This window comes from Hoplias malabaricus, chromosome 15 (assembly GCF_029633855.1).
Source record: "Hoplias malabaricus isolate fHopMal1 chromosome 15, fHopMal1.hap1, whole genome shotgun sequence".
NCBI classification, from domain to species: domain Eukaryota; kingdom Metazoa; phylum Chordata; class Actinopteri; order Characiformes; family Erythrinidae; genus Hoplias; species Hoplias malabaricus.
Window position 1 is genome coordinate 34689072 of NC_089814.1, and position 26475 is coordinate 34715546.

At 39.8% G+C, this 26475-nt stretch overlaps 2 protein-coding genes across 4 annotated transcripts in view; both read right to left on the reverse strand.

Annotated features, from left to right (window-relative positions):
• LOC136668512 (NLR family CARD domain-containing protein 3-like) overlaps positions 1-12306 on the reverse strand; it is a 26496-nt gene extending 14190 nt beyond the window's left edge. For all 3 annotated transcript variants that reach the window (XR_010795507.1, XR_010795506.1, XM_066646065.1), the window contains exons 1-3: positions 12182-12306; positions 9959-11696; positions 477-650 (exon numbers count right to left, since the gene is read on the reverse strand). Coding sequence is in view for 1 of the 3 variants with exons in the window: in XM_066646065.1 (XP_066502162.1) it covers positions 512-650; positions 9959-11696; positions 12182-12239 (1935 nt within the window). In the remaining 2 variants the exon portion in view is untranslated. The remainder of the gene's footprint in view (positions 1-476; positions 651-9958; positions 11697-12181) is intronic.
• The window catches only part of LOC136668074 (uncharacterized), a 17204-nt gene continuing 2983 nt past the window's right edge, over positions 12255-26475 (reverse strand). Inside the window, exons 4-7 of the mRNA XM_066645319.1 lie at positions 25934-26053; positions 14502-14603; positions 13363-13444; positions 12255-12374 (exon numbers count right to left, since the gene is read on the reverse strand). Of these exons, the coding sequence (XP_066501416.1) occupies positions 12255-12374; positions 13363-13444; positions 14502-14603; positions 25934-26053 (424 nt within the window). The remainder of the gene's footprint in view (positions 12375-13362; positions 13445-14501; positions 14604-25933; positions 26054-26475) is intronic.

Genomic DNA, 26475 nt, shown 5'->3' on the forward strand with positions numbered 1-26475 from the left:
TCTGGGTTTGTGTGGCATAAAATAATAATTTAATGATAATAAATGTGCCTTACGTTAGTGTGTTCTGTTTAATTCTGCTTTATTTTTCATGTTATTCATTATGTTGGTTGGGTCTTTCACTATATCGTCACTTTCCAAAGAACAAGACGTATCTCTATGTTTGTGGTGTACATCATTTGGATAATTTGGATCATTTGAACACAGCAGCTGTCCATCAGACTTTGTGAAAATGTCATGATGAATGGACCAATAGAAATACTCCAAAATTATTTGGAAAAATATTTGGAAAATCATTTTACATTGATTTCCACTGAATATTAAAAAGTTACTATATTTTTCTCTTGACAGTGAAAATATTTAGACACTCTTTTAGATATTTCTGAAATTTTAACTTACCTTTGATGGCCAAATGTAAGTTACTTAATTAAATATATATACACTGTATTTTTAAATATTCATAAACTTGATGAACTCACCTCAGTGTCTCCAGTTTGCATTTTGGACTCTGAAGTCATGCAGACAGCAGCTGCACTCCCTTGTCATGTAAAGTATTACCACTTATATCCAGCAGAGTCAGCATGCAGGAGTCTGAGCTGAGAGTTTTACACAGATTTGAGCAGCTTCTCTCTGTCAAGTTACAGTCACAGAGCCTGAAAGTAAAAAAAATGTAAGACAGGAATGTTCAACAAACAAAATATCAATCCTAAAAAACATGCTAAAAGGAAAAGTAGAACACCTGCTTTAGTTTTCCAACTGTGGGATAAGACGTTTTCAATACATAATTATATTTTACAGGCTTCAAATTCTCATTTAAATTAAATACTCTCATTTAAAATAAATAATCATTTAAATACTCAGAGATTTCAAACAATGATTTGCATTTCGGTTCTCTTTTCCATTTTACCAACAACAATATTAGTATGTTATTATTATAATGTGCTTGTATAACATAATTTAAATAGGTTCTGAGAACCTATGATTTGATGGATGTCTGAATGATTAATTAGTTAATTATATAAAATCCAAACCTGCCCTCTCTACTAACAGACAAGCCCCCAGCTTTAGAAGGCACTACAAAACGTGAATGGGTGGCAAAACACATTTATGTTTTACATGCATCACAAAAGGCTTTTACAGAAACGGAATGTTCAGAAAGAATAAGGAGAGCACTGCAGAAACAACTATGTCAAACAGATTAGAAGTATGAAATAGATGATAAAGTGTACTACAAACGAGTGTATTTTCCAGAGTGGAAAGGACCAGGAGTTGTCATTGGTCAGGATGGTGCAGTGGTGTTTGTTAGACATGGAGGTACATGTATTAGGGTACATCACATCAAACTAAAGAAAGCAAATATGGAGTGTGTAGTGGAGGATGGATCTAGATCATGAAATGAAAAATTAAGACTCTGACTCTCCATTTTCTTTTATATAAAAGGAGAAAACGGAACATTGTATTCCACAGAGTGTGCGTGCTGAAAGACTACGTACCCCCCCCCCACACACACACACACACGCACACACATATATCTGATAGCCAGAAGGCTAAGCAGAACACTTTTCAGTGACCCCCAGGATAACACTGAGTGGTCCTCTTCAAACTTTATGATGACTGGATGACCAATAAACCAAAAAATCACTCACCAGAGTCTTGGGAACTGGATTATAAAACTCAACCAGATGGAAGACCCCAGAAGCCCCGAGCATTTTATCACCCTCCGCGTCAAACTGTCGGACTCTTATCTTATCGCAAGATCGGCAGATGGCCCCAGGACTGCGCTAATGGTGACTTCTCAACCCAAGTTCAAACCAGACAAACAGCATGAACCAACAGTGCCCCCAAGTGGATATTTGCGAAATCATATGCCACCCTAATCATTTCTCTCTTTCTCAAAAGGGAATTATCTTGGACGCATATGTTTCTGCTGAATCTAAGCATGTATTATGCAATGTGTTATTAATGTTATCCTCTTTTATTCTCAGGTGACTGTCTACTCACTAATCGAGGGATGTAAATTAATGTTTTAATCACAAAGAAAGATTCCTATGAAGTTAAAAGAATGTTAATTAATCTCTAGTAACTAGAATAGTTGATGTAATTGCATCAGTATACTCATTATGCTATATTCAAGTATATACAAAGTATTAATTCTAGGATGTTCTATTTTTGCCAAACCATAAGTGATTTTTATTTCTCTGGAACTTGAGACAGTCACGTGGGCTCCCCAAACCCATGAACCAATCAGAGAACAGTGACCTCCCAAGTGGGCATGACCTTGGGAGGCCACCTATGAAAAAGGAGTCGCTCAGTTCTACACTCTCTGCTTTTTTTTTTCTCTCTCTGCTTCTTGTTTCTCAATGCTGCTTTTTGTTTCACTCTCTGCTTTTTGCTTCTCAGCTTTTTTCGACGCTTCTACGCTCTTTCCTTTCTGAAGCTGACAGAGCTGACTCTCCCAAAAGACTACTAAAAGACAGATCTTCATGTGAACTAACAGGGGACACCTTGTGTCAGTTAGCAATGCAATACAGAAGTTAAAACAGTGAAAAGGTCGATTAGCTCTGTCAGTAATTTTCAACATATCTTTTATTTTGTGTTCATCGTTTTGTAGCCCAATCGAAGTTTAATTTTATGTTATTCATTATGTTGGTTGGGTCTTTCACTATATCGTCACTTTCCAAAGAACAAGACGTATCTCTATGTTTGTGGAAGTGAATCCCAATCAGTACAGCGAGCCAGAGGAGCCCTTCAACTGACGTCACAATGCTCTGAGGGTGCCTGAAGTGGCCTGCCTCGTAAGTGACAACTTCTAAGCTAACCCAGCCTCAACGCTCCCACTAAAAGAACTGCAGAATCCAGGCTGGCCTCTCTACAATCACCTCAACGCGCTGCTGTACCCATCGATTGGTTGAGTTTGAAGCTGATGTCTAATGAAGTTTCTTGATAAATTTACATACTAATTAAATCTCATTTAGCAACACATATTATTCACAAGTCATATAGCCTAGCCAATTATTAAATTCGGAATGGTCTCACCTGCATTGATTCCATTGAGATTTTGATGATTATGCTATGTTTATCAACTTATTATCATTCCTCTTAATAAAGTATTTCTATTATTTGAAATAATACAGTGTGTGGAGTCTATTTCTAAGAGTCGGAAATTCCTGAAAATTCACAGCTAGCGTTGAACGTATTTCAATCTTAGATAAATTTTAATGTTGTTGTTATCTAAATTTAGTAATAATAATAATAATAATAATAATAATAATAATAATAATAATAATAATAAATTAATAATAATAATAAATGGAAATTTTCAGGCGCTTTTCAGTAACCCAAAGACGCTGTTACAATCAGATGAACACAAAGACAATCACATCCATAACAATACATAACATACAATGATACAAAACAGGAACAAGGGTAAAAACAAACAGGGGCTAATCAAGAAACAGAGAGATTAAATGCAGCCGCAAACAGGTGTGTTTTAAGTTTGGATTTAAATAGTGATAGAGATGTTGACTGTTGAATTTCTGGAGGAAGGGAGTTCCAGAGGCGGGGAGCATGTCTTGAGAAGGCTCGATCTCCAAGACTACGCAGCTTAGAAGGGGGAATGGTGAGTAAACCAGCTGTGGAAGATCTGAGAATTCGATTAGGTGTGTATGGTTGAAGAAGGTCCGATAAGTAAGAGGGAGCTTGGTTATTGAGAGCTTTGTAGGTGAGAAGGAGGATTTTGAACTGAATACGATATTTAACAGGAAGCCAGTGGAGGTTGTGAAGAACTGGGGTGATGTGGTGGTGGGGCCGGGTGTGGGTGAGGAGACGGGCAGCAGAGTTCTGGACCATTTGGAGTTTATGTAGTAGTGAGGAGCTAATGCCAGAAAGAAGAGAGTTACAATAGTCAAGACGGCTGGAGATGAATGCATGGATGAGGCGTTCAGAAGCAGATTGGGAAAGAGAAGGACGGATTTTAGCAATGTTGCGAAGGTGGAAGAATGAGGTTTTTATGATGGAGCTAACATGGGAATGAAACATGAGTGAAGAGTCAAGGGTGACACCAAGATTTCGGACCACAGTGGAGGGGGACAGGGTGACATCATCAATTGAGAGTGTGAGGGAGCCAGTTTTATTGAGGGTAGATTTGGAGCCAATGAGGATTAGGTCAGTTTTATTACTATTAAGGATCAGTGAATTTTATGTCATCCAGTGCCTGATTTTTGAGAGACATAGTTCAAATTTGGAGAGTGGTGGGTTGTTGAAATAATTGGTCCGGAGGTAAATCTGTGTGTCATCAGCGTAACAGTGAAAATCAAGATTGAAATGACGAATAATATGGCCGAGGGGAAGTACATAGACAATAAACAGTAATGGGCCAAGGACAGAGCCTTGTGGGACCCCTTGTGAGATGGATGAAACTGTTGAACTATGTCCAGAAAGTGTGACAAATTGTTTTCGATCTGTTAGGTAAGATATAAACCAGTCAAGGGCAGAACCAGTGAAACCCAGCTCACGCAGTCTTGAAAGGAGGATGGCAAGATTTACTGTGTCAAAGGCAGAACTTAAATCAAGGAGGACAAGAATACTTAGGGCTCCCGTATCTGCAGCCACCAGCAGATCATTGATAACTTTGACCAAGGCAGTTTCAGTACTATGGTGAGGGCGAAAACCAGACTGAAATGAGTCGAGTAGGTTATTGGATTCTAGGTATGTTGTCAGCTGGGTGGCTACGACACGCTCGAGGATTTTAGAAAAAAATGGAAGATTTGAAATCGGACGGAAATTATTAAGATTTGCTGGGTCAAGACCAGGTTTTTTAAGGATAGGTGTAACTGCAGCTAATTTGTAAACTGAGGGGACATAGCCAGAAAACAGTGACTGGTTAATAATAGAGGTTAGATGAGGGACCAAAGCAGTCATGCAGGCTTTCGTTAGTTAGGTAGGGAGGGGATCAAGAGAGCAGGTGGTACTTTTAGAATGGGTAATGATATCACTGATAAGAGAAGGAGTAACAGGGCTGAAATCAGAAAAACAGGGCGTGGATATAGAACAGACTGAGGGCTGTGGAGACAGTGAGGAAGGAAAGGTGGATTTAGATGAGATGATCGTAAGAGGATTATTAATATTGGAAATTTTATCTTCAAAGAAGTGTAAGAAGGAGTTACAGAGTTCAGAGGAGGGTGTCATGTTGCTGCCAGGGGCTTTGAAAAGTTTAGAGATTGTTGTAAAGAGATTACGGGGGTTAGCATTAGGCCTATTAATAAGACCTGAGAGATACCTAGACTTGGTGGTGTGTAAGGAATCTCTGTATTTGCGCATGTGTTGCAGATAAGCATCAGCATGCACCGTTAATTTGTTTTTTTTGTACAGCCTTTCAAGCTGACGTCCGGCTTGCTTCATAGTGCGCAGCTCAGTGGTGAACCAGGGAGCAGAAGTGGTGAAAGAGACCAGTTTGGTTTTCACAGGAGCAGATGCATTGAGGGACGCGGAAAGAGCAGAGTTAAGCATTGTGGCATGTACCTCAGGAGAGGATGGAGTGACAACAGGAAAGCTCATATTGATGGACTGAGCGAAGGAACAGGGACCAATAGATTTAATATAACGGAAAGAGATAAGTCTTTTAACAGATTGGTGAGCTACATTCATAGGGACAGAGAATAGAAGGAGCTTATGGCCAGAGAGTGGGAACAGGAGAGGATGAAGGTTGTGAACAAGGACAGAAGAAGAACAGACTAGGTCAAGTGTGTGACCTTTGTCATGAGTAGGAAAATCTACATGTTAAGTGAAGGAAAAGCAGTCAAGGAGAGCTAAAAAATCAGTCACAAACTTGTTGTCAGGAGTGTTAACCTGTATATTGAAGTCACCTAGTGGCAACAGTGGAGAAGAAGAAGAGTTAGCGAGAGTGAGTAGCTCAGATAGTTCAGAGAAAAAGGATGAATTAGATTTGGGGGGGGGGCATAGATGAGGAGTACAGTAATAGAGCCAGGTGTTTTGACTGCAAGATACTCAAAAGATGATGGTGATGAGAAAACAAGTTAAGTAATTCTGAGATTGTTTTTAAAGATCACTGCCAGACTGCCCCCACGGCCTGAGGAACGTGGTTTTTGCACATAATTAAAGTTGGGTGGGGTTGCTTGGTTGAGAGAATAGTAATCACCTGGTTGTTGCCATGTTTCTGTTAGGAAAAGGAGATCAAGTGAATTGTCCAATATTAATTCTTGCAACAGATAAGATTTGTTAGTGAGTGAGCGGACATTAAGGAGGGCAAACAAGGAACTAGGGGGAACAGGGGTAAGAGGGCGTAAATTAGACAGATTAGAAAAACGTTTTGTAGAATGAGAAGGTGAGCGAGACAGTGTCCAGAAAGAGCAAATGTTACTACCATTGGAATAGTGTACAGATTTATTATGATTTAGCCTTGAGCCACGGTGAAGATAGCTTCGCCGGTTGAGTATACCAGCTCTGCAGGCAGCAACAGCAGAATGTTTGGAAAGAAAGTGAGAATACCTATATTTACATAGTTCATCAGCCGTATAACTAACAAACAGTGAGTTGAACAGGGGGTCGGGGTTCATGTGGGGGCAATCAAGGACGGGAAAAAGTGGAATAGCCAGCAATAGAGTCATAGCAGATAGCAGGTGCATTGTCAGTGGGTTGGAACAAAGTAATTGCAGAGCCGCAGTGCTAGCAGACACTGTATGCGGGAACCACAGATTTGGGGCAGGACAGCGGCGAGGGCAGCTGGAACAGAAGCCGAGATCCGCGAAGTTGGAGCAGGACAGCGGCGAGATCCGCAAAGTTGGAGCAGGACAGCGGCGAAGCCAACTGGAACAGCAGCCGGGAACCGCAGATTTGAGCAGGACAGCAGCAAAGCTAACCGGCCGGAATCCACAGAGCTAGGGCAGGACAGCCTCGGTGCGAACCGGCCTGAATCCGCAGGGTTGGGGAAGACAGTCAAATAACTGCGAAGATTACAACCGGGAATCCACAAAGTCAGCACGAACGGGGATCAAACAAAACAAAACATACGACGCCAGCGTACTCTAACCCGAGAAGCAGACAGGAGACACTCGACCAGTCGCGTCAACTCTCAACTCTTTCCTGTTTAGGAAAACGAATTAGTTTCTAACATCTAGAATAGTTGGTAATGTACTCAAAATATATACATACATATATATTTGATAAAAAATAATCCAGTACACTCATTATGCTATGCCCAAGTATGTATAAGTATTTTATTTTATCCCGTATTTTGTAAGAGCCAAAAATATGAATTCTCTCCCTCTCTCTGAAATGTGAAGGAAGTCACGTGAGCCTCAGACCCAGGATCCAATCAGAGAAAGGAGACCTCCCAAATGGGCGTGACCGCACCACATCTGAAAAGGGGTCACCCAGCCCTTGACTATCTCTCTTTTCTTGCTACGCTTCCTTGCGACACTCTCTTCTTTTCGCTCCTTTGTCTGCTCTCTACGCCGACAAGACTCTTCAAAAGAACTCTCTAAGAAAAGGACTTCACGCAACTCCCAAGGGACGCCTTGTGTCAGTTAGCAGTGCGATACAGAAACTACAGAGTAACGTCGAGTAATTGTCAGTAATCTTTTCTTTGTTTATTTGTGTTTGTGTTTGTAGCCCAATCCAAGTATTTAATTTTACGACTGATCAAAGCAGGTGAAACTTATTTGTGGCCAGAATAAAAGACACTTTTATTCTGGGATTTTATTCTAGAATTAGTTCTGAGAATCGGAGGAAAACAGCAAGCTTTTACCTATCGGGAAGTGGAAAGTCCAGCCAAGCCAGCAGCTCTCTGTGAAGGGAATCCCCGACTGACATCACACTGTCCGAAGGACGTCGAAAAGTGGCTGACTCACCCGGGAGGGAATCTCCCCACTGATCAGACTAACTTCAGCCATGACAAGTCAAGCCCCAGAGAAACAACAGAGCAAAGATCTGCGGGACATCAGCGGCTGTGATCATAAAACCCGAAATCGGCAGAAAAGTAAGCTAAATTCCTCATTTTCAGAGCTGAAATTGAATTAAATCTCTTGATAAAATCATATCATAACAAGCCTCACTCCCAAGCCATATCGCCTAGCCTATCTCTAAATTCGAACCGGTTTCCCCTGCATTGATTCCGTGAGATTTTGATGATTGTGCTGTGTTTATCAACCATTATCTTTCCTCTTAATAAAGTATTTTCATTGTTTGAAATAAGTGTTTGGAGTTTGTTCATTAAGAGTCTGAAAATCCTGAAGAACTCACGTAGCGGTGACAGTATTCCCTCTCTAATTAACTGTTAATATTTTTGTAATTTAAGTCAATAATAATAATAATTATTATTATTATTATAAGTTATAATTACTATCAAGCTCGAATATGGTCACTCCGCTACAACACAAAGTTTCGCTATAACTGTAATTCCACATGTCAGATCTATTTTTCAAGTTGGATGTGAAGCCCATGATAACTTCTGTTATGTGGGTATAGACCTTATAACTGTTGACGAAAAGGTACAAGTACACCAGGAAAACTACATTCAGCACATGCAACCCATACATATAAACCCCTCATGAGCTGTGCAACATGATTCACCACTCTATGGGGAGGAAAAAGATCTGCTTAGATTGATGATAGGCCAGATTCTCTGGATTGCAAGACAGAGCAGACCAGCTGTTATGTTTGATGCCAGCAGCCTTGTATCAAGCTTCAAAACAGCAACTGTCCAAACACTCAATGAAGCAAACGGAATAGTATGCAAACCTAAGTCCAAGAACGTAGTTCTGAACTTTCAACACTTTCAAAAACTTTATGTTCAGCGATGCCTTCTTTGGAAATCTTTCAGATGGTGGCACTCAAGGAGGGCACTTGATTGTTCTAATGGGAGAATGTGGAAAGTTCTCACCCCTTTCCTGGCAGTCAAAAGAGTTAAGAGGATTGTACAGAGCACCCTTGCTGGAGAAACATAGGCAATGTCGGAAGGAATTGATAATGCTATTTTTCTGGCAACACTATACTCAGAACTAACTAAGGGTGATGCTGAACATGCCCTACCAGTAATTTGCGTCAGGGATAATCATTCACTTGCTGATTTGCTGAAGTCCACAAAATCAGTCTCTAAGAAGAAACTCTGTCTGGAAATAAGCAGCATTAAAGAACTTTTGCAAACAAGGAAGGTTGAGCGGGCACTATGTACAGCACAAAAGAACAACTTGCAGACTTACAAAAAAGGGGGCATCATCTTACAAGTTACTTGAAGCACTGAATGTAGTACAATGGAATCTGGATTAAAATAACATCAAAGTGCTGTTGAGACATACCAAGTAATGTTCAGTATCTTCTAATGTTAACAGTAATCGTTTTTTTAAGAAGTAAGGGAGTTTGATAATGTTCATATATGTTTAGTTATATAATTAGTTAATACTGTGTATTTACTTAAACTGCAGTGCAAAAGGAGGACTTTTATTCTGGAGGGAGTGCTGTTTCAAAGGTCCGTCTTTTCTTGTGTTAACACATCCATGTCTTACAGTGTGTTCTCTGAACTTTACATAGTACTACATATGATTGGTGTTGCTCAACATGGCCAAGGAAAGTACCTACAAATGTATTTTTCATTCAAGTTAGTACCATACTATGATTTATTTCAGATCAATTTTAGCAAAAGGATTATAGTGCCTAATCAATTTTAGGGACAGATTGAGAAAGTGTAAAGCTGTATTTGGCACACATTTTGACAGCTGCACAATTCCATTTATTACTATTTTAAAACCTGAATTAATTAACCTTTAATTAAAAAATATATATTTTTTATAATCATCTGCTATTTTTATATTAAAATCTTAATTAACTGATCCTGTTTGAACTATGATTTAAAATACGGGAACACCTGATGAAAAATAGTTCCGATTTTTAATTGCTATTAAAAAAATGCATTAATAATTAGTTTGGAGTAATAAGTCTCACTTACAAAGCAGTTGTGGCATCTTTGACCACTGGCATTAGTCTGTGAAGACACTTGTCTGATTTGATGAACTTCTGTAAATCAAATATTTCCAGCTTTTCTTTCGATGTCCGCAGCACAAAGACCAGAGCTGACCACTGCGCAGGTGAGAGTTCAGCTTCAGAGAGACTTCCTGAGCCCATAAGATTCTGGACCTCTTTAACTAGAGAATCATCATTTAGCTCATTCAGGCAGTAGAACAGATTGATTGATCTCTCTGGACAAAGATTGTTTTTAAATGAAGATTTGATGTACTCGACTATGCCTTTCTGTGAGTCAGTCTTATCTCTTGTGTGTTTCAACAGACCTTGGATGATTGTCTCATTAGACTCCAGCGAGAGACCCAGAAGAAAGCGAAGGAAAAGGTCCAGGTGTCCATGTTCACTCTCCAAAGCCTTGTCCACTGCAGCCTTGAGCAAATCAATGACTTTCGGATTTTCATTTTCTTGTGATGTGGACTCAGATTCAAAAACATTTTTGTCATCATTTCTGAGGCATGTGTATGTAAATAAGGCAGCAAGAAACTCTTGAATACTCAGATGCACAAAGCTGAAAACGGTGCCAAGAAACTGGACTGTCTCCTGAGTGCACAATCCTGAGTACACCGATATCTTACTGAGGTCAATTTCACATTCTTCTAGATCTTCTGTGTAGAAAATCAGGCTGTTGTTTTTCAAGTGCTGAAAAGCCAACTTTCCCAGAGAAAGAATGCCCTTTTTATCCCAGGGTACATCCAAGGTATTCTTTCCAGAGTACTTCAGGTTCCCCTGTATGGTCTGAAAGATCAGAAAGTACATGTACATTTCCGTTAGTGTGTTTGGTGTTTCTCCACCCTCTGGTGCTTCTAAAATTTTCTGAAGTACTGTGGCTGAGAAGACAGGGATATGGCACATGATGTGGAGGCTTCTTGATTCTTTAATGTGGTCAACTACTTTGTTGGCCACTGTCTGATCACTGATTCTTTTTCTGAAGTATTCCTCTTTCTGCTCATCATCGAAGCCACGCAACTCTGTCACCTGGTCAATAAACTCAGCAGGGATCTTACTGGCTGCTGCTGGTCTAGTGGTTATCCATAAAAGAGCAGACGGAAGCAGATTTCCCTTGATGAGGTTTGTCATCAGAACGTCCAGTGAGGCTGAGGTTGAGACATTACTCAACGTCTCATTTTCATGGAAATTCAGAGGAAGCTGACATTCATCCAAACCATCAAAGATAAACATGACTTTAAACCTATCTGTGAATCTCATGCCTTTGGTCTCTGGGAAGAAAAAGTAGATGATATCCATCAAACTATGATTTCCCTTCTTCAGATTCAGTTCTCGGAAAGGTAGTGGGAATATGAACTTGATTTCTTCATAAGTTTTACCTTCAGCCCAGTCCAAAATAAATTTCTGCAAACAAATCGATTTTCCAATCCCTGCAATCCCTTGGGTCATCACAGTTCTGATGGGTTTGTCTTGGTCAGGTCGAGGTTCAAACATGTTGCTGATTTTGATTGGTGTGTCTTCATCAATTTGATTTGCATTTTTTTCAACATTTCTCATTTCATGTTCTTTGTTTCCCTGTCCTTCAGTGATGTACAGATCTGTGTAGATGTTGTTTAGTATGTTGGACTCTCCTTGTTTTGCAATTCCTTCATGCACACGTTGGCACTTTTTAGTTAGTTTCCTTTTGAGTTTACGTTGTTGAAATCCAATCAGGGCATCTACAAAATAATTTTAAAATTAAATTAACTAGTGTGAAACAGAATAGAGACCATGTATAATAATCTTACATCACATTTAAAACTATTAAAATCCATTTTGCAGTTAGGAAACACACTATAGGGCCATATATTAGCGGAAAACATGTCATTTAACATTCTTCCTTAAATCAAGAGTGCTAATATAGAATTTGTTCCATTTTTGCTTCAGTAACAATAATTATAACTTAATATGTTCTATATTTTGGAACTATCTATGATGAGAATACTACTGAAGCTGATTTTTGATGTGATGATTAGATCTAGAACTGGATAGATCTTGATCCCACAGATACTTCAGTGAAGGTACATTGCACCTTCACTCCAGTTAACAGTTCCACTGTTTCGGTCTAGTTAAAAGATGGTAAATTCATCATTATAAGGAGTGGCTTCAGTCCTTATTCAATCTGAACATTCTGTGAATGTATTGACATCTGTGGCCCTCTCACCTTGCAGGGCTTCTGCAAGGTCCTCATGGTTCATCATCTTCAGGAAGAAGAGCCCCATATTAAGAACACCCTCTCACAGGTCCCACATCTCTTCCTTCATATCCTCGTAATAATTAGTGTTTTCTTTTCTCAGAAGTTTCTTGTACATTTCCAATTCATGTTGTACAAACACAAAGATTTTTTTCCGAAGATCCTTAAAAAATGATAATTAGGTAAAAACACATATTGTATTATATATATATATATATATATATATATATATATATATATATATATATATATATATGTGTGTATATATATGTGTATATATATATATATATATATATATATATATATAATACAATATATATATACAAACCGGATTCCAAAAAAGTTGGGACGCTAAACAAATTGTGAATAAAAACTGAATGCAATGATGTGGAGATGGCAAATGTCAATATTTTATTCGTAATAGAACATAGATGACAGATCAAATGTTTAATCTGAGTAAATGTAACATTTTAAAGGAAAAATATGTTGATTCAAAATTTCACAGTGTCAACAAATCCCAAAAAAGTGGGGACAAGTAGCAATAAATGGCTGAAAAAAGAAATTGAGCATATAATGAACAGCTGGAAGAGCAATTAACACTAATTAGGTCAATTGACAACATGATTGTGTATAAAAAGAGCTTCTCAGAGTGTCAGTGTCTCTCTGAAGCTAAGATGGTAAGAGGATCACCAATTCTACCAGAAAGATAGTGCAGCAATACCAGAATGGTGTTACTCAGTGTAAAATAGCAAAGACTTTAAAGTTATCATCATCAACCGCGCATAACATCATCAAAAGATTCATGGCCTTGTCCCAACATTTTTGGGATTTGTTGACACCATGAAATTTTGAAACAACATATTTTTCCCTTAAAATGATACATTCTCTCAGTTTAAACTTTTGATCTGTGATTTGTTTTCTATTCTGAATAAAATATTAGATGTTGGCACCTCCACATCATTGCATTCCGTTTTTATTCACAATTTGTTTAGTGTCCCAACTTTTTTGGAATCCGGTTATATATATATATATATATAGCTATCTTGTGCTGGAAGAATAATATCTAGTAATATATTTTAAAAATATTGCAGGGCATACATATATTAATGACACATATCTTTTTATTTATATTTAAAATCAAAAATACTTACATCAAAGATATTGAACAGATAGTCTGTACGCTTCTTTTGCAGCTTGTCACCAGTCACTGGAGAGTTTGAATCTTTATGGTCTCTGCAATCACAAAACAATTATATTTGTTCAAAATATGCTCAAATTTGTTATACTATGGGGGTTGATCTGTCGATAAAATGTTTCAAATAAATTCAAGAGATCATTAAGAAAACTCTTCACTGCTTTTCTTTAGGTGGGTGTTTTTTTCCTAAGTATTAACTTATTCAATACCTCATTCAATTTGTTCACAATAACAACAAGAGCAGATTATTGGCTCTACCTCAGAATAAGATCAACAAGACCTTTATCAGCAAACTCAGTGCTACTTGTGTTTAGTTGTGGTCTAGGTGATTACTCTTCCTCATGGGAATAGCCATATTATGTCTGTATTTGGGCAGTTTATGGGAGAGTATATTACTCTCTATGGAATTTAAAATAACTATGGGAGTTAAAGTAACTAATATACCAAAAATGTCCATATACTCATGCTAATTTTTTGTTCTGGAAAGAGCCAGCATCACACACAGAACTAATCGTTCTTAATAGAATGATGGATGGTAATTCTTATGGCAAATAAAATAGAAATGTTAAGTTCATATTTGGACAGAGGAATAATGAGCTCCATTAGTACTGTGACATCATTACACCAGCCTTTTCTTTTATTAAGGCAGATTCTGCCACCACACAATTACTCCAAAAAGTTGCAGGTCAAAATTTAGAGATAAAGCCAAAATATTGGACAGAATTTCCAATGACTAGAATTGATTAACTAAGCTTATTGTTAATGAAGCTGTTTGTGATATTTTGAGCAAGGTTAATATATTCAATTTAAATTTAAGACATATTTTAAGCATATATAGTGATTGTATAAAGAAACAGTTTGTGGAGCTGCGTGGTTGTTCCTTGTGTTTTGAATTAGCCTAATATAATTTGCACATTTGACGATTTTAGTAAAAACACGGCATTGTCATCTAAGATATTAAAACCTCTTTTTCACCATCTCAGATCTGGTCACCCTACTTTAGAGTGTAAATATTCTCATTCAAATATTCTCAATCCATTTCTAAGACTGTATCTGAAGAAGAGATAAGTAAGAGCAATGAAATGAAAGCAATACCTTGTCTGACATAATGATCCTCTTCTGATGGAGTCTGTCTTTGACTGGTCAGTTTTCAAGGACCAAGTGCTGGATGCAAGGGAGGGTAAAATTTTCTCAATTCTACCAGGGAAAGTGTAAAAAAAAGTGTTTGAAAGTGTATGTAACAAAAAGGACTCAATGAAAGCATTAAAAGTAGCTGTATTTTCTGAACTCTTATTTAACATCATCTATTTACAAACTAAATTACAAACATAATAACTGAACCAAAATTGCTGTTTTAAATCAGTCTTAAAATAATATGAATTCTAACATGAAAATCAAGGGCAACATACACTTATTACATACATATAATAATTATAGTTTCATTCAGCACAAAATGGAACTTTTACATTTGTGCTAACACACAATATCTGTTTATACAGATCTTCTCTGAACAAAAGTCGTTAACATGCATTTAGGTTAAGACTGTAATCAGAAAATAAAATAATACCCTTTCTGAGGTGCTGGTCCTTGTTTGATGGTGCGAGGTTCTTGTTTTGACTGGTCACTCCTCGAGGACAAACATCTGGACACAGGTGGGGGTGAAATTCCATCAGTTCTATTACAGAAAAAGTGACAGAAAAGGTGTTGCACAAAAAATGTTCATGCATAAAATGGAGTCCCCATAGCAAGATAATGGGGCGGCACGGTGGCGCAGCAGGTAGTGTCGCAGTCACACAGCTCCAGGGGCCTGGAGGTTGTGGGTTCGATTCCCGCTCCGGGTGACTGTCTGTGAGGAGTTGGTGTGTTCTCCCCGTGTCCGCGTGGGTTTCCTCCGGGTGCTCCGGTTTCCTCCCACAGTCCAAAAACACACGTTGCAGGTGGATTGGCGACTCGAAAGTGTCCGTAGGTGTGAGTGAATGTGTGCGTGTCTGTGTTGCCCTGTGAAGGACTGGCGTCCCCTCCAGGGTGTATTCCCGCCTTGCGCCCAATGATTCCGGGTAGGCTCTGGACCCCCCGCGACCCTAAATTGGATAAGCGGTTACAGATAATGGATGGATGGATGGATAGCAAGATAATGTACCTTCTGAACCTATTACATGGTTTTGGTTATACCTTTCCTGAGGAGCTGATTCTTTGTCGGTTAGAGGTTCTGGCACACATCCAGATTGCTCAGTTCCCCTAAAATCATACAGAAACGTGTGTTACAAAATGAAATAACATATGAACCTTATGTGCCCATAACTATGAGAGGCCGTCAAAATACAATGAAACACTTGCACACTACACACAGAAAAATCTTTATGTGCACACTACATTGAAACACTTGCGCACTACACTGAAACACTTGCGCACAACACACTGAAACGCTTGCACACAACACACTGAAACATTTGCGCACACTACACTGAAACAATTGCACATAACACACTGAAAAGTGTATGCTGACTCATGCATGCTCAGTAGCACAGAGAGAAATTATATTTTTTAATAACTAGACTTTAAACACCTGGGTTTTGAGATTTGTTTTTTAAGAAATGAACAAACATTCACTCCTCTGTTTTACAGGGTACCGCAGTAAACTCACAGCAGTCTGCGGCCACAGTGCTCACTTGGTCGCAGTTTACAGTCGTGCACTGCTGTGAGTTTACTGGGTCTCGTGTATTCATAGCTTTAGTCTCTAATTCACTTTAGATCAGTGTTTCAGCACCTGCTCTGTCACCTGCACAGACTGGTAAAAACTGAGAGGGGGAAATGTTTGTTCATTTCTTAAAAAACTCAAAGCTCAGGAATTTATCAAACATTATTTCCCTCTGTGCTACTGAGCATGCTCAGTTCTTCAGAAACTATCTTCCTGTTACACTGAGATATACAGGCAAGTGTTTCAATGTAGTGTACACGTAAAGATTTTTCAGTGTGTAGTGTACAAGTGTTTCATTGTATTTTGCCCTAGACGGCCTCTCATACATAACTTACACTACACTCCATTACAGTAATGAATTTGGTCCAGATTTAGTAAACTAGATGAAGATGAGAGGTTCTGCCACTGTGGTATGTTTTGTATGGTATACTGCCCTCTGGTGGTGTACAATAATAGTGTTCACATCACGCTTGACCATATGAGACATTAAGAATAACGTACAATTAAATTTTTATAGTCAGACTCAAAAAATAACTCAATTTTTTTTTTTTAATTAAGAATTAAAAAAGGATAATTAATGTCACTAATGCAAATCACCAATGGTCAAATTTAAATATTCGACTGTAAATCACACATAACAGTGTCTGAAAATTTTAATGAATGTGGCATTGTGCATAATTTCTACTTTTTCACTTATCGGCAAGAAATAACACCAAACATAAAATTTGCCGCTTATCACAATTCCAAAAAAAGCAGACACACTAATAGAAAAAAATTATCCCATAGAGCAATGATCCTTTTACCCCTCCTCAATTGAAAACAGTAAAATAATAATATATTGAAAAATAATATTTTTTATACATACATAAATTTTCAAATTGATACCTGTAAAATGCAAAAAAAAAAAAAAAGTTATGACAGGCAATGGCGTCGTTACACCCGTTTTAAATGTTCTTCAGCCCCCTCATTTTTTTATTTTTCAACAACAGCTCTCTCAGTCTCCAGATAGCCATTGGCTATGGGTCTGCATTGCCTTCTTGACAAAATACGCATCATTGAGTCCACGCTTCATACTGATGTTAATGAAGTGATTTTATTCTTCATTACAAACTCGTCTTCATAGAACACCGTGAAAACTGAAATGAAATTAATATTTCAATAAATACTTTCGTAACAGGCAGATAATTTCCACACATTCATATATACTGTTCTATACAATAGCCATGCATAAGGATTCAGGTTTTAGACAAAAACACTGTTAGCTTAACAAGCCAACCATGTGGAAGTTAAACTCTTATTGAATAATCACAGAACAGAATTTCCCAAAGAGTAACAACCAGCATTATATGGGAATTGTGTGCTAATGTGCCCACAGCCCAGTGCAGGCTAGCTCATACTACAACATACGATTGTTATGCAAATTAACATTTCACACCGCAAATCAATATGCGTATCATCAAAGAAAGTTTAGTACAGAATAAAGCAGCATTGTTTTACCGTGTACGCCCTTGACCAGTTGTAGAATGGCAATGTTTCTCTCTCTTACTGTTCTCTCTTCTCTCTCTTTTATTCGTGTCTCTCCAAACCGAATCTCCGCGCTCGGAACCACTGCGCGCCTGACGAACTACTTTCGATTTAACAATGTCAAAATAAAAGAACAATAAATAACAAAATGCAGTCGAAATAAAATCTTATGGTATTATTTACACTCCCACCAAATTACCGTTTGGTTTATGGCTTAAACATACAATATTGGGCATGCCACACTCTTAGACAATAAATCAAAGGTAATTTCACCCTCATGACAAATTATAAACATTTATCTTGAGACACAGGGAATTTATTGCTCTCTACTAAAACAACTAACTTTTGAATGGGCCGCTCAACAACAGATGGCTTGCTGAGGCGTTCACCTCCGTCCCTTAGCCTTTGCTCGCCTATCTGTATGGTGGCTCTGCGGACAAGACCATCATCGTCTTTGTATACGTCCAAAACCCTGGCCAGCTTCCACTCGTTGCGAGGAGCATCATCTTGGATGATAACAATATCATCGACTTGCACATTTCGTCTTGGGGCATGCCATTTCTGCCTGATGCTAATCCCTGCTAGATATTTCTTTCTCCATCTGCACCAAAATTGCTCAGATAAATACTGCACCCGCCTCCATCTTTTCCTCGCGTATAAGTCCTCTTTGACAAATCTGCCTGGTGGCGGTAGAGGGACAGAGGATTTCATTGTGAGGAGATGGTTTGGTGTCAGTGGTTCTGGGCTTGTAGGATCATTGATACTATCCACAGTGAGAGGGCAGCTGTTTATAATGGACATGGCCTCATAAAAGAATGTCCTGAGAGAGGTGTCATCTAGTCTCCCAGCGCTCTGCGCTAGGACTGAACTCAACACACTCCTTGCTGTGCGTATCTGTCGCTCCCAGACTCCCCCTACGTGACTTGCGTCGGGAACATTCATGCAAAAGTCGCACTGTCGTTCCGCCAGAAATCTTGCCACTCTCTCTTCATCTAATTCTTTCAGAGCTCTATGCAGCTCATTCTTTGCACCAACAAAGTTGGATCCATGATCTGATCTTAATTGTCTCACTGGTCCTCGGATAGCTATGAAACATCTTAAGGCATTGATGAATGTGTCAGTAGTCATGTCTTCCAATAATTCAATGTGTACCACTCTAGAGCAGAGACACGTGAAGAGCAGACCATACCGCTTTTGTTCCTTGCGTCCCTGCTTGGTGTGAAAGGGACCAAAACAATCCATACCACAGAACGAGAATGGCGGTGTAGGTTCGGTACGATCTGTAGGAAGATCTGCCATCCTTTGCTGTTCTGTGGGTCTTCGAGCTCTTCTGCAGGTGACACAATGCCTTATATAACTGGCAACTGCTTTACTACCTGCAATGACCCAGTATCCACTAGCTCTGATTTCGTTGAGGGTTTGCCCTCTTCCTTGATGCTGGGTTTTCTCATGACAGTGTCTGAGAATGAGACATGTTACGTCACCATTTGTCGGCAGAATTATTGGATGTCTCACATCAAAGGGTGAGGATGCTCTCCTTAATCGTCCTCCTACTCTTAGTATGCCGTCATGAATCTCTGGGTCAAGTGGATACAGTGGGTGATTTCGAGAGAGCTTTCCAGATCTTTGGTTCAGAATGAGCAGCTCCTCTTTGAAGGCTTCTTGCTGCACAAGCTTGATGATGGTAAGTGAAGCTCTCCTTCTCTCTTCCACATTTATAGGTTTTATGTTCTTAGATTTTACAGCCAGCCGGTGAATACATGCCACAACATTCACTACAGTGGTCCATTTTGAGAATCGCGCCAGTCGCCCTAAAAAATTGTCCTGCGTTTCGACTAGTGTGTTCAGCACCTGTACTGTCTTGACCTCAGGATCTCCTACCACTAGGTCTGGCATTCCTTGCTCAATATTAAGCTCTCTTTCCCATAGGAATTTAGGTCCCTGAAACCAATTTGAGTTAATCATCTCTGATACTCTGAGGCCTCTTGAGGCATGATCGGCAGGGTTCTCACTTGTGTCAACATAATGCCATTGTTGTGGGTCAGTTGTTTCACAGATTCTCTGGACTCTGTTGGCTACAAAGACGTGGAATCGCCGAGCTTCATTGCTGACATAACCTAGGACTACTCGCGAGTCTGTCCAAAAGTGCTCCTCATCAATCCTGAGCTCTAACTCCTCTTTCAGCATGCTGCTAACAGCAGCAGAGATTACTGTAGCAGTTAACTCCAGCCTTGGTATCGTAACTACTTTTGTGGGTGCGACCCTTGCTTTGCCCATTATCAGAGTGCAATGTACACACAATGTAGTCTTCACTCACAAGTCTAATGTATGTACATTGACCGTAGCCTTGACTGCTGGCATCTGAGAAGTGATGCAGTTCAGTTCTCAGGATCTTTCCAAAGTTCTCAGGAGAGTAACATCTTGGGATTTTAATTTTTTCAAGGTTCCTAAGATCACTGACCCAGTTCTCCCACCTTGGCCTCAACTCATCAGGAAGTGGATCATCCCATCCTACACCTTTCTGACACATCTCCTGGAGCACTTGCTTTCCTGACAAGAGGAATGGAGCCAAGAACCCCTAAGGGTCATACACAGAGGCTATGGTGGAGAGAATCCCACGCCGTGTTGTTGATTTCTCTTCCAGAGAGACCTTGAAGGAGAACGTATCTCTCGTTACATTCCATCGCACTCCCAGTACTGTTTGGACAGGAAGATCATTGTGGCTGAGAGCTACGTCTTCCACTCCTTTGGCTCGTTCAGTCTCACAGATTGATTCCAGAACTGTTCGATTATTGGAAATGAATTTGTGGAGACGTAGTTGCCCTTTACTACACACAGCTTGAGCTTCTTTCACCAGCTTAATAGCAGTGTCCACCGAGTCTAGACTTACAATGCCATCGTCTACATAAAAATTTTTTCTTATGAAGTCTGCTGCTAAAGGGTATTCTTTCTCATTTTGGGTAGCTAGATACTTCATGCCATAATTGGCGCACCCTGGAGATGAGGCCGCTCCGAAGAGGTGGACCTTCATGCGGTATGCCTTGGGTTCGGATTCTGTAGCTCCACCTTTCCACCACAAGAAACGCAGATAGTCTCGATCCTCTTCACTTACGTGGAATCTGTGAAACATCTTCTCTACATCGCACATCACAGCGATTGGGTGTTTGCGAAATCGACATAGCACTCCATTCAGTCTGTTAGTAAGATCGGGTCCGGTGAGAAGATGGTCATTCAAGGCAGTGCCCTCATACTTTGCAGAGCAATCAAAAACGACTCTGATCTTTTCTGGCTTTCTGGGGTGGTAGACCCCCTGATGTGGGATATACCACACATTGCCTGGCTCTGGTTCATTGAGGGCCTCCTCTGCTTCACCATCCTTTATAACACCTTCCACAAAGTTCACATAGTCACTCTTGAACTTGAGATCTCAGTCAGAATAAAGCACTTGAAACGGAAGTTTGACAAAGGCAAGCTTCTTGTTTTCTGGGAGACAAGGACATATTTTGAAAGGCAAAGGCATCTCTAGATGATTACATTCATTCTGTTGGATTCTTCCTTCTAGGATCCGGAGAAACTGGATGTCTTCCTGCGATATACTTTTTTCTGCCGGGTTGGTGTCTGCAAAATCAGACTCAAGTGCTCGAATCACAGCCGCTGGTGTCACAGGAGGCAACTCTTTCACAGATATGCAATTGCACAGCCCTGTTACATCCTTGGAATTTACACTCTGAGCCACACTCCCAATGATGCTCCAGCCTAGATCTGTCTTAATGGCATAAGGTTCATTGTCACCCCCTGTGATGACATGACGTGGTGCTAGTGCTCTGGAGCAGTCGTAGCCGATCAACAATCCTACCCCACAATCCATCAGTGGGGGCATTTCATGGGCTATGGCTGCAAGGTGATTCCACTTGTTAGCAGTTTCACAGGTGGGAATGTGTCCTCGTTCAAGTGGAATAAAATCTCGAGAATAGGCCGGAGGTAAGCTGATGGTGGTCTCTGATGAATATCCTCTTACTTTAAGCCCACTAACTCTCAGGCTTTCTATGACTGAGGCCTTTCCCATCATGGTAGAGATCTTGAGTTTCACAGGCTCTCCTGCTGCTTGCAGATTTTCACACACACTTTGATCTACGAATGTTTTACTACTCTGAGTATCCAGTAAGGCATAAGCTAAGGTCTCGGGACTAGTGGTACGTGATGATGAGATCCATACTGGGACTATCATTGATGTGCTGCCATTCTCACCTCCATTCACACTGCATGACAGTGCAGAAGTATTTCCTTCTCTACTCTGAATTCTTTGCATATTTGGCTTCTCCACACGTGGACGATCTTCGTGTAATGGAGTGGGATGGTTCCTTTTACACTTGCCACATGTGACTTTCTATTGACAGTCCTTTGAGTTATGCCCTTTCCTCAGGCATGAAAAGCACAGATTATTGTCTCTTACAAACCTTTGCTTTTCCTCCACCAAAATTGCCATTAGCTTTTGGCATTTATGTATAGAATGACTTTCTTCACAGTACACACATTTCACTGGTTCTGAGTTCTGTGCTGCTGAGTTCTCTTTCATGGGTTTGTTGAAGTCCTTTGGCTTGGCTTCATCACTATTGTTTGGTTTGGTTGTGGTGGTGTCTGAGGCCTGCACTTTGGTTGCAAACGTGTTTGCCTTTGTACGCTTTATTTCCCTTGTCAGCTTTTCTTCAGTGGGCCTCAGCGCATACAGTGAAGAGACTGGGTTGCATGCTATACGTGCCTCCCTTGCAATGAAGGAAGCAAAGTCTTTAAAATTGGGATAGTCTTTGGCCTGGTCAAGCTGCTCAGTGACATAGCGGTTCCACCTTGAAGTTACCCACTCTGGGAGCTTGAGCAACATCTTCTGATTTTCCTCACAGTCATTAAGCACCTGCAGACCTTTTACATGAGGCATAGCGCTGTCACATGCCTGTAGAAAATCACTGAATTCTCTCAGCTTTATATACTCCCTTGCTCTGATCTTAGGCCACCCATTGAGCTTCTCTCTGTATGCCCGTTGTACTACAAAGGAGTGGCCATATCTGACAGTCAACTTCTCCCATGCTTGCTGATAGGCCTCTTTATCAGTTCTGTAGAAAATACCCTCCAGGACTGACCTGGCTTCCCCAGCAACATATTTTTGCAAGTAGAAGAGCTTGTCGGCAGGATTGGGGCAGCGTCGATCTATTAGAGATTTAAAGCTAGCACTCCACTGTATGAACTTCAACGGGTCACCAGAGAAAATACCAGGTTCTGGAATTGGGAGTCTGGTGAGTACAGCTGAATCACTCAGTGCTTGCAGTAATAATGTCTCATTTTTTGGAGCTGCTTGATCCCCACTGTAAGAACCTGAGTGATGAGAATCTATCAAACTGCTGTGTACAGTGCTGCATCTTTGACCATTTTCCTTTGACTCCTCTTCTGTGTATACTTTAAGCTTATCTTCCATAACCTCAAGATCCCTTTGTTGTTCGAGTCGTTTCAATTCCTGGCGCTGTGCGCTGATAATATTCTCCTTTTCAAATTCAACCTTTTTTGCAGCTAACTGAGCAGCCATCTCTGCTCTCTTGGCTGCTATGCTTGACGTCTCTGAGGCAGGTTTATAGCTGCTAACCAACGATGGTGAGAAGGCTGTGGATCCATATATGGATTTGGCATAGTCTTTGTCCAGTAACAAACGCAGCCTTGGCTCTTCGGCTTCAGCATCAAAGTCTTCTCCTTCTTCAGACAAACGTACTCTCATCAGTTGTGTTAAGTCTCCTGTCACTGCAGAGCAGGCATCAATCTTTCGTTTCACTTCCTGAGAAGGAGTTGATTTTTCTCGTAAATTGTTATATTCCACTTTGGCTATAGCCTCAAGACTTTCCAGGGATTCCATCATCTCACACAGGTCATGGTCAGAGCATTCATGTTTTAGACTCGCACGGATATTTCTAACATGGGCCTTCCAATTCTCGTATGCTGAGAAGAACTTCCTTTCTCTTTGAGCGGATTGCTGCTCTGTCAACTCTAGCATCTTTGGTGTCAAACGTCTCTCACGTGAGGATTTCCTTATCTCCACGTTTGGTGCGGCTGCACCTTGCACATTAGACACAAGCCCAGCGTCCGACATCTTTGCAGGCTCTACCCTTTCATGTTCGGACTGTGTAATTAGCTCATTCTGAATTTGTAATTCACTACGCAATGACATTTTTCATTCTAGTTAACCATTATGTTAGAAAGAAATAACAATGCAACAATGTAAACAGACATTAAAGGCATAAAGGAAAACAATATAGCAATATTCCTTTTTTTTTTTTTTTGTCTATCTGAAACCACTTTAAATAGAGTCTTTTTAAAGAATTGTGGGGCTATCCATCAATTGTCTGAGAATGCAATGTTCCAATGGTAAAATCAGACCTTAAAGCAGTAAGGCTTCTCTTTGGAGCTGAAGTTCACTGCATTCCATGAAGAAGTGCTGCTCACTGAATCTTGAGGACCACAGACTGCAGGCGATGAAAACAGTGTTGAAGCCTGAAGTAGCAGACATCGTTGCACCTCAGGAGGATGGACAGTAGGCCACGTTTTCACTGTAACTACTTCCTGGTCAATCATTTAGTCCACGCTTCATACTGATGTTAATGAAGTGATTTTATTCTTCATTACAAACTCGTCTTCATAGAACACCGTGAAAACTGAAATGAAATTAATTTTTCAATAAATACTTTCGTAACAGGCAGATAATTTCCACACATTCAAATATACTGTTCTATACAATAGCCATGCATAAGGATTCAGGTTTTAGACAAAAACACTGTTAGCTTAACAAGCCAACCATGTGGAAGTTAAACTCTTATTGAATAATCACAGAACAGAATTTCCCAAAGAGTAACAACCAGCATTATATGGGAATTGTGTGCTAATGTGCCCACAGCCCAGTGCAGGCTAGCTCATACTACAACATACGATTGTTATGCAAATTAACATTTCACACCGCAAATCAATATGCGTATCATCAAAGAAAGTTTAGTACAGAATAAAGCAGCATTGTTTTACCGTGTACGCCCTTGACCAGTTGTAGAATGGCAATGTTTCTTTCTCTTACTGTTCTCTCTTCTCTCTCTCTTTTATTCGTGTCTCTCCAAACCGAATCTCCGCGCTCGGAACCACTGCGCGCCTGACGAACTACTTTCGATTTAACGATGTCAAAATAAAAGAACAATAAATAACAAAATGCAGTCGAAATAAAATCTTATGGTATTATTTACACATATAGTGTTGCCAATTGTCGAAATTTCCCCGTATTTGGACACTAAAAATGCGTTCTGTTTTGAACTGATACGGGACATGTTTTGTTACGTATTTTTGAGGTCACACTTTTATATTTGAGACAGAAACATGCAGCTTTTTCTCAGCCAGAGCGAGGGGCAGATTCTCCCAGGCTCCTAAACAGAGAACACGCTTTTTATTTGTCGTCACCTTTATTTAGCCAATCAGCAGCGAGTCATCATTCAGTGTGCAGCCAATGGAGACACAGTCCCTGCTACAGCGATTTGTTTTGCTGCGGCGCTGAGAGCTGAAACACTGGGAACTATGGCTCTGCTTTAGATAGAACTAATGTTATTTTAGCTCCTTGTGGCCTTGCTTAATGTGTACCTTGTCAAAGAAATGAGCTGCTATGAGGCAATTACCCCAGACTCCACTGGTTAAATCTTAGCCCCTTAATCATTCATCTCTAGTGATGGCCCTGGACAAGAGCAGGTTTTCCAATGACTTACAACTTAGGACACAAACTGTTGTGAACATGGAATTCTTTCCTGTTCTTACTTGATTTAACTCTTCTGCTTTTCATCAGTCTGAGGTTCCAGATGACCCAGCATATATTGCACTACACATTTTCAAGAGGAGTAGGATCTAGACAGCAGGAAGCCAACGTCCCACCTGTACAACCTTAAGCCACACTCTTGAAATGTGAAGACTGTGGCTTAGTGTTGTTTTACTGAAACAAGGGAATTCCCTGATGTATTAACTCATTCATTCATTGTCTGTAACAGCTTATTATGTATTCAAATATTTGATGTACACATTAGCATTAATGCTGCCTTTCTCAAGATATCCATGCCTCTAATACATGCTGATACATGACAGACGCTGGCTTTCCTATTAGACTTTGGCTGAGGGAACACAATATCCATGATATGTCCCGTTACAACATTTCTGAGACCTTCTGCAAGTAGAACATTTAAAAATAATCATTTTTGCTAATACATAATATGTTCTAGGATGAGCAAGGAGAAAAAATGTATACCTTTCCTGAGGGGTTGGTTTCACCTTCAGGGTGAGAGGTTCTGCCATTGACTGGTTACTCTTCAAAGACTGCTGTGAAAGAGTGCTGTGAACAGGGGAGCCTGTTCTTTTCTCCGGTCCACTAAAATCAGACAGAGAAGTATGTTAGGTTTTGTGTCCAAAAAGTCTGAACGTACTCCCATTGCACGATACATTAGAAACAGAAAATTGTCAGCTGCAATAACTATAAAAAGGCTGAAAAACTTTTAATACTGATCTACAGAGATTGAAACTAGTGATTTTGACACGAAAAGCAAAGAATTTTCCACCTACAGATGCCTTCTATACCTAACAGTACATTAATTAATCTGCAAATTAATTTCACCAGACTAAAAAGGGCTGTGACATTCATGGCATTCAATTTTTAAGTTTTAGTTTTTATTTATAAGTTTGAAAAATAATCTGAAAAGATTAGTAGCAAATAAATAGACCATTGTGTATTTGTAGGCATGCATATAAATGTGTTAACCTGTTTTTTTTCTTTAGTGTAGCAAAGTTTTGCCA